The sequence below is a fragment of the Procambarus clarkii genome, unplaced genomic scaffold, assembly GCF_040958095.1.
Source record: "Procambarus clarkii isolate CNS0578487 unplaced genomic scaffold, FALCON_Pclarkii_2.0 HiC_scaffold_107, whole genome shotgun sequence".
Taxonomy (NCBI): domain Eukaryota; kingdom Metazoa; phylum Arthropoda; class Malacostraca; order Decapoda; family Cambaridae; genus Procambarus; species Procambarus clarkii.
Window position 1 is genome coordinate 3588423 of NW_027189140.1, and position 9335 is coordinate 3597757.

At 49.7% G+C, this 9335-nt stretch overlaps 1 protein-coding gene across 1 annotated transcript; it reads left to right on the forward strand.

Moving 5' to 3' along the window:
* The first annotated feature begins 2941 nt into the window (after window positions 1–2941).
* On the forward strand, window positions 2942–6475 carry LOC138360327 (uncharacterized). The gene has a single exon (XM_069320247.1). The coding sequence runs from the start codon at window positions 2942–2944 to the stop codon at window positions 6473–6475; it is 3534 nt and encodes a 1177-aa protein (XP_069176348.1).
* The last annotated feature ends 2860 nt before the right edge of the window (window positions 6476–9335 follow it).

Genomic DNA, 9335 nt, shown 5'->3' on the forward strand with positions numbered 1-9335 from the left:
TGGTGTGGTGAACCCTTTGGTCATGTATGCTGGTGTGGTGAACCTTGTGGTCATGTATGCTGGTGTGGTGAACCCTGTGGTCATGTATGCTGGTGTGGTGAACCTTGTGGTCATGTATGCTGGTGTGGTGAACCTTGTGGTCATGTATGCTGGTGTGGTGAACCTTGTGGTCATGTATGCTGGTGTGGTGAACCTTGTGGTCATGTATGCTGGTGTGGTGAACCTTGTGGTCATGTATGGTGGCGTGGTGAACCTTGTGGCCATGTATGGTGGTGTGGTGAACCTTGTGGTCATGTATGCTGTTACGGACCCTGATCCAGCGTCCAATCTCTAAACAGTGACGGCCGCGCCATCTGTGGGTCAGCTCCCGAAACCCCCTCCAAACCGACGACGTGTACTAGCTACGAGGGCCAGTTTCCAGCCCCGTTCAGCGCTCAACGCCGCCGCCGCTGACCTCTGGTGAGGTGGTGCTCAGACTACAACGCCGTCTATGGAGTGGATATGTCGGGCGTTTGTGTCTGAGCCTGTAAGTGTGGTGTTTTAGTGTCCCTGTTATTGATGACGTGTCTGCTTACAGAGCCGACCTGGGACCACTGTGTTGAAGGTGAAGTCAGTCTACCCGAGGCAGCCAGTCTCCATACTGTGAAGTTTGCTACAGCTGTCGTGACGTCGTCCCCCCAGAAGAACACTGTGGTGTGTTAAGCCTGCCAGTGGAGTGGCAGTGGAAGGATTTACCCGGGACCGACGGTTGGAGACGATAATCCACTGGGGTATTGAGGACAGGAGGGTGATTGGTGATATCACACGAGACTCCTGTCTAGGGCGTACCCCTTTTATCGTTCGTGGAGTGGCCGTACCAGCCTTGGTGGCTCAGTACCTGCCAGCAGACCTGCTGGACGTGTGGTTGACGGCCTCCACGACGGTGCCCCCAGTGGACCTGTGTTGTGGCTGACCTGTGGCCAGGGTAGGCTCGGCGTTCTCAGAGGACACGTCTTGAGGCCACGAAGAAAGCACCGCGGACTCAGCACCTAGCTTCGAGGATCCATAGTCTCCAGCAGAAGACTACAGTGTTGATCCCCTTTGTAAAGTGTTAATACCCCTCCCCCTTGTGTACGTTTTACTTTTATATATTTAAATGGTGATGGTGAACATTATATTATATTAAGTTCTTAGCTTTCTTTCCCTACTCCCTTTAAGTTACTTGCGTCACGGATCTCATCCCTTGATAGCCACTACTGGCTTGGGAACGGATACATATATCTTCCTCTAACATCAGAGTGAGAACCCCGTTGCGTCCCGAGAAGGCCGTAACATAATTGGCATCCCCAGCGGGATCCGTCCCCTTGTTAAGTATGTTTGACAGGGGTGGTGAAGTGGCGTAATCCCTGTATATAATTCCCCCTGTGTGACGATTGTGACGTTATACGTCCTGTGCGGTGCTCAGAGTGACTAAGTGCGATATTGTGCAGTGCGGTGCTCGCTGTGATTAAGCGATTAAGTGCAATATTGACTAGTGCGGTGCTCAGTGATTTAGTGCACTATTGTAGAGCGAAGTGTTCGCTTGGACTCAGTGCAATATTGGGTAGTGTGGTGCCCGAAGTGATTACGTGCAATATTGGCAAGTGCAGTGTTTGGTGCGATAAAGTGCAATATTGGCGTAGAACAGTGCTCGGTGCGTTAAGTGCTAACGTGTAAGCAGTGTTAAGTGCTAAGTGTTCCATCTGTGACAATGGCAGACAAAGCTACCATCGATGATCTGGACGAGGTTCAGGCTTTTCTGAACAGAGAAGATTGTCTTGCCAGATTAAAATATCTGAGTAAACCAGAGCTTGTACTAGTGAGCGCCTACCTGGAGATCAAGATCCGTGCCAGTGATTCCCGTGTGGAGATCTTGTCCAAGGTACACCGGCACCTGAAGGCAGAAGAGAAACAGGAAGGCGAGACTCCTAGTACAAAGGAAAGTGCAGACATAGCTTCCACGGAAAAGGAAGATAAGGGCAGCGACGTTGACAGTGATGCCGGCGAGCTTAATATCAGCTTCCTAACAGTCAAGATGCGTGCCCTAGAAATTAATCGGGAAATTGAATGGAAGAAGTTAGAATTAGAACGAGAATTAAAAGATAAAGAAGTGGAGATGAAAAATAAAGAAATGGAGATGAAAGAAAAAGAATTGGCGATGAGGCGTTTAGAATTAGAAAGAGAAGAAAGAAGAGAAGAGCGAGAAAGAGAAGAGAAACGAGAAAGAGAAGAACGAGAAAGAGAAGAGAGACGGGAGAGAGAAGAACGAGAAAGAGAAGAGAAACGAGAAAGAGAAGAACGAGAAAGAGAAGAGAGACGGGAGAGAGAAGAGCGAGAACGAGAGAGAGAAGAACGAGAGCGAGAAAGGGAGGAAAGAGAGAGACAACATGAACTAGAAGTTTTGCGATTAGGCGGTGGTCGGAGGCAAACAACGGACACCAGTAGCTTCGATCCGGTACGCAACATCAAAATGGTCCCCAAATTCCATGAGAAGGAAGTGTCAAAATTCTTTGCAGCCTTCGAGAAAGTCGCTGCCTCTTTGGAGTGGCCAAGGGAGAATTGGGCCATCATGATACAGTCAGTCTTGACTGGGAAGGCCCAAATTGCCTACTCTACGTTATCCCTTGACGACTCCAGCGATTATGACAAGGTGAAGAAAGTTGTGCTCATGGCGTACCAATTGGTACCTGAGGCTTATAGGCAAAAGTTCAGAAACCTGAAGAAGACCTCAGAGCACACTTTTACCGAATTCGCCACGATCAAGGAGCGACTTTTCCAGGAATGGTGTACCTCTCGGAAGGTGGAGACCAAGGAAGACCTCGAGCAGCTGATTCTGCTGGAGGACTTCAAGGATTGTTTGACTGGAGACTTGAAGACGTACCTAGAGGAACAGCAGGTAGAGACCTTGAGTGCAGCAGCCACAATGGCTGAGGAATACATCCTGACTCATAGGCCATCTGCTAGGTACGTCCCGAAGACCTATTCAAGATATCCAGCCAAACATAAACCGGAAGATAGAACTGCCCCTCGTAGTGCCGCCAAGTCAACCTCGGATAGTCCCCGGAGGTTTAGTCCGAAGAGAGATGTATTGTGTTGGACCTGCGGTAAGAGAGGACATATTGCTGCGAAGTGTCGTAGCAGTTCAGGTAATAATCCCCGTAGGGAAGTCATGCTGATGAACAGTATAGTACCACCGACATCCACCCAAGAGAAGAGGAAAGGATTGTTCGCCCCATATACCTCCCAAGGATATGTAGCCAGTGGCCTTGCAAGTACGCCTGTGGTAATACTTAGAGACAGTGGAGCGGCCCAGTCTCTAATTCTGGAAACATCATTACCCGAAGGTATATCGGCGGATGAGATGCAGAAGGTAATCCTGGGTGGATTCCCTTCAACCTTGTACGTTGCCCCATTGGTACAAGTACATCTAGACTCTCAGCACTTCAAAGGTGAGTGTCGGTTGGCCGTGGTGGATAGTCTTCCCATAGAGGGAATTGACGTAATATTAGCCAATGACTTAGCCCTAGGATTGTTACCCAACTGTCCCCTGGTAGTGGATATTCCAGGACGTGAAGAGACCAGTCCCATCGCAGCAGTGCAAACCAGGTCTCAGGCGCACCTCCCTGCACCACTAGATCTAAACACTTTGTTTGACTCTCCTCCTATCCCGCAGGTTACAAGTAGCCATACACCAGTCCCACCAGTCCAGATGCCGGTTCCCGAACGCTGGACTCGAGCCCAGCTGATAGAGGAACAGAAGAAGGACCCTCAGGTACGGAAGTTGGCCGACACCGTAGACTCTCCTACGAAAGGAGGGGATCTATATGTGTGGTCAAGTGGTGTACTGTGTCGCCGGCATCCTCCGAAATACCCCCAGTCAAGGGCGGTAGGTGATCAGATAGTCGTCCCAGCCGTGTTCAGATCTAAGCTGTTAGAAACAGCCCATGCTAATAGATTTGCTGGACATGGTGGGATCTCTAAGACTTTCCACCGCCTAGCCAAAGGTTTCTACTGGCCGCATATGAAGGAGGACGTACGTCATTTCTGCAAGACCTGCCATGCCTGCCAAGTGGCCGGAAAAGCAAACCAGCCTGTCCCCAAAGCCCCTTTATACCCCATTCCATCAATAGGTGAGCCCTTCGAACACCTCATCTTGGATATAGTAGGCCCTCTTCCACCTGCTACCTCAGGGGTGAAGTATTTGCTAACAATACTAGATCGGGTTAGTAGGTACCCAGAAGCGATCCCCCTTAAAACCATCACAGCTAAGGTTTTGGTGAAACAACTGCTCTGGTTCATCTCGCGATACGGTCTTCCCAAGACCATTCAGACGGACCAGGGGTCTAATTTCATGTCCCATTTGTTTCGCCAACAGATCGCCGACCTGGGAATTCGACAGGTTACCTCTAGTGCCTACCATCCCGAGTCTCAAGGAGCTTTGGAACGTTTTCACCAGACGTTGAAGGGCATGCTGCGGAAGTTTTGCTACGACAGGCAGAATAAGTGGGTTGAAGAACTGCCCTACCTCCTATTTGCGGTAAGATCAGTGCCCAATGAATCCCTAGGAATCTCCCCATTCGAGATGATCTTTGGTCACTCAGTAAGAGGTCCCTTAGAGGTGGCACGAGACCATTGGCTGGACGCAGAAACCAACGAGGATATTGTGGACTGGTTGTCTACCAATAAAGGACGGCTGTTCTCAGCCTGGGAGATGGCTACAAGGACCTTAGAAAGTACACAAAGAACTATCAAGAGCAGGTATGATAGGAGAACCAAGCAGAGGAAGTTCAAAGTAGGAGATCTGGTTTTAGTATGTACTCCTACAATAACTGGGAGCTTGAGCGCCAGATTCGTAGGTCCCTACCCGGTTGTAAAGAAGGTTACTAACCTCAATTACCTTCTTAGTACTCCAGACCGCCGTAAGAAAGAAACTCTGGTTCATGTTAATATGATCAAGAAATACGAGGGGCGGGATACACTCCCCGTAACCTTAGTGACCACTAATGACGACATTGAGGAGGAAGAGGAGGTGTTGACTAACTCAGACATCCTGTTAAACTTGCAGGCAAAGTTGACACACGTGGCCGAAGGACATCAATCATCATTGCTGCAGATGATCCGGCAATACAAGCCTATCTTCGACGATGTTCCAGGGTTAACATCTGTCTTGAGGCATGATGTCGAGCTGGAGGAAGGAGTCCGACCTATAAAGCAACATCCGTACCGTCTCAACCCACTGAAGAAACGAGTAGTGAAAGAGGAGGTAGATTATATGCTGAAACACCATCTAATAGCCCCGAGCTCGAGCCTATGGTCATCCCCAATACTACTAGTGCCCAAACCTGGTAAGAAATACCGTCTTTGTATTGATTATCGCCAGGTGAATAAGGTCACAGTAGCAGATACTTACCCTCTCCCCAGAGTAGAGGAATGTCTGGATGCCATAGGTAGAGCCCAGTACCTGACGAAATTTGATCTGTTCAAAGGCTATTGGCAAGTTCCCCTCACGGAAAAGGCCAAACCCATATCAGCATTTGTGACTCCCGATGGGCTGTTTGAATGTCAGGTGATGCCATTCGGGATGAAAAACGCAGCCTCCACTTTCCAGAGACTGATGGGTACTGTGTTGCATGACGTGGAAAACACCTTAGTCTACATCGATGATGTATTAATATATGATGTAGATTGGCAGGATCATCTGCGTCACATAGAGGATTTCTTCAAGGCCATGCTCCAGTCAGGATTGGTGGTCAATCTGCATAAATCGGAGTTTGCCAGAACCTCTGTCGTCTTCCTAGGTCATAAAGTTGGAGGAGGATGGATTGCGCCGAAGGCCAGCAAGATCGAGGCAATAGTCCAGTATCCTACGCCAGCTACCAGGAAGGACATCTTGCGTTTCCTTGGTATGGCTGGGTTTTATCGTAAATTTGTCCCTAATTTTTCCTCCATCGCCGTCCCCCTGACCAATCTATTGAAGAAAGGGGTAAAGTTAATATGGAATGAGAATTGCCAGGAGGCATTCGAGAGTCTCAAAGCAATTCTGATCTCTGCTCCAATCCTCAGGTCCCCGAGCTTTGAGGATAGATTCATCCTGACGGTCGACGCCTCTGACTATGGCCTGGGCTCCGTTTTATCCCAGACGGACGAGAAGGGGGTGGAACACCCGGTGGCCTATCATTCTAAGAAGTTCACCCCCAGCCAGCTTAATTACTCGGTCATAGAAAAGGAAACGTTGGCCTTAATTAATTCCGTCCAGCACTTCGAGGTATATTTAACAAGCAATGGCCATCCTATATTAGTACGGACCGACCATAACCCTCTGAAGTTCCTGGCTCAATTTAAGCAAAAGAACCTCAGGCTCACCAGATGGAGTCTACATTTGCAGCAATATCCCCTCCAGATTGAACACATAAAAGGGGTGGACAACGTGGTAGCTGACGCATTATCTCGTATCTAGATCCACGTACTAATTTGGTTTGTCTTCTCTTTTTATAGGAACCCAAACCAAATTCTTTTGGTGGGGAGGTGTTACGGACCCTGATCCAGCGTCCAATCTCTAAACAGTGACGGCCGCGCCATCTGTGGGTCAGCTCCCGAAACCCCCTCCAAACCGACGACGTGTACTAGCTACGAGGGCCAGTTTCCAGCCCCGTTCAGCGCTCAACGCCGCCGCCGCTGACCTCTGGTGAGGTGGTGCTCAGACTACAACGCCGTCTATGGAGTGGATATGTCGGGCGTTTGTGTCTGAGCCTGTAAGTGTGGTGTTTTAGTGTCCCTGTTATTGATGACGTGTCTGCTTACAGAGCCGACCTGGGACCACTGTGTTGAAGGTGAAGTCAGTCTACCCGAGGCAGCCAGTCTCCATACTGTGAAGTTTGCTACAGCTGTCGTGACGTCGTCCCCCCGGAAGAACACTGTGGTGTGTTAAGCCTGCCAGTGGAGTGGCAGTGGAAGGATTTACCCGGGACTGACGGTTGGAGACGATAATCCACTGGGGTATTGAGGACAGGAGGGTGATTGGTGATATCACACGAGACTCCTGTCTAGGGCGTACCCCTTTTATCGTTCGTGGAGTGGCCGTACCAGCCTTGGTGGCTCAGTACCTGCCAGCAGACCTGCTGGACGTGTGGTTGACGGCCTCCACGACGGTGCCCCCAGTGGACCTGTGTTGTGGCTGACCTGTGGCCAGGGTAGGCTCGGCGTTCTCAGAGGACACGTCTTGAGGCCACGAAGAAAGCACCGCGGACTCAGCACCTAGCTTCGAGGATCCATAGTCTCCAGCAGAAGACTACAGTGTTGATCCCCTTTGTAAAGTGTTAATACCCCTCCCCCTTGTGTACGTTTTACTTTTATATATTTGAATGGTGATGGTGAACATTATATTATATTAAGTTCTTAGCTTTCTTTCCCTACTCCCTTTAAGTTACTTGCGTCACGGATCTCATCCCTTGATAGCCACTACTGGCTTGGGAACGGATACATATATCTTCCTCTAACATCAGAGTGAGAACCCCGTTGCGTCCCGAGAAGGCCGTAACATATGCTGGCGTGGTGAACCTTGTGGTCATGTATGCTGGTGTGGTGAACCTTGTGGTCATGTATTCTGGTGTGATGAACCTTGTGGTCATGTCTGCTAGTGTGGTGAACCCTGTGGTCATGTATGCTGGTGTGGTGAACCTTGTAGTCATGCATGGTGTGGTGAACCTTGTGGTCATGTATGCTGGTGTGGTGAACCCTGTGGTCATGTATGCTCGTGTGGTGAACCTTGTGGTCATGTATTCTGGTGTGGTGAACCTTGTGGTCATGTCTGCTGGTGTGGTGAACCTTATGGTCATGTGTGCTGGTGTGGTGAACCTTGTGGTCATGTATGGTGGTGTGGTGAACCTTGTGGCCCTGTATGCTGGTATGGTGAACCCTGTGGTCATGTATGGTGGCGTGGTGTACCCTGTGGTCCTGTATGGTGGTGTGGTGAACCTTGTGGTCATGTATGATGGTGTGGTGAACCTTGTGGTCATGTATGGTGGTGTGGTGAACCTTGTGGTCATGTATGGTGGTGTGGTGAACCTTGAGGTCAGGTATGGTGGCGTGGTGAACCTTGTGGTCATGTATGGGGGTGTGGTGAACCTTGTGGTCATGTATGGTGGTGTGGTGAACCTTGTGGTCATGTATGGTGTGGTGAACCTTGTGGTCATGCATGGTGTGGTGAACCTTGTGGTCATGTATGCTGGTGTGGTGAACCTTGTGGTCATGTATGATGGTGTGGTGAACCTTGTGGTCATGTATGGTGGTGTGGTGAACCTTGTGGTCATGTATGCTGGCGTGGAGAACCTTGTGGTCATGTATGGTGGTGTGGTGAAATTGAAATTGAAATTGAAATAAGTTTATTGAGGTAAAATACACACAAAGGGATGAGGTAGCTCAAGCTATTCTCACCCCGTTGGTGAACCTTGTGGTCATGTATAGTGGTGTGGTGAACCTTGTGGTCATGTATGGTGGTGTGGTGAACCTTGTGGTCATGTATGCTGGCGTGGTGAACCTTGTGGTCATGTATGCTGGTGTGGTGAACCTTGTGGTCATGTATTCTGGTGTGGTGAACCTTGTGGTCATGTCTGCTGGTGTGGTGAACCCTGTGGTCATGTATGCTGGTGTGGTGAACCTTGTAGTCATGCATGGTGTGGTGAACCTTGTGCTCATGTATGCTGGTGTGGTGAACCCTGTGGTCATGTATGCTGGTGTGGTGAACCTTGTGGTCATGTATGCTGGTGTGGTGAACCCTGTGGTCATGTATGCTGGTGTGGTGAACCTTGTGGTCATGTATGCTGGTGTGGTGAACCTTGTGGTCATGTATGCTGGTGTGGTGAACCTTGTGGTCATGTATGCTGGTGTGGTGAACCTTGTGGTCATGTATGCTGGTGTGGTGAACCTTGTGGTCATGTATGGTGGCGTGGTGAACCTTGTGGCCATGTATGGTGGTGTGGTGAACCTTGTGGTCATGTATGCTGGCGTGGTGAACCTTGTGGTCATGTATGCTGGTGTGGTGAACCTTGTGGTCATGTATTCTGGTGTGATGAACCTTGTGGTCATGTCTGCTAGTGTGGTGAACCCTGTGGTCATGTATGCTGGTGTGGTGAACCTTGTAGTCATGCATGGTGTGGTGAACCTTGTGGTCATGTATTCTGGTGTGGTGAACCTTGTGGTCATGTCTGCTGGTGTGGTGAACCTTATGGTCATGTGTGCTGGTGTGGTGAACCTTGTGGTCATGTATGGTGGTGTGGTGAACCTTGTGGCCCTGTATGCTGGTATGGTGAACCCTGTGG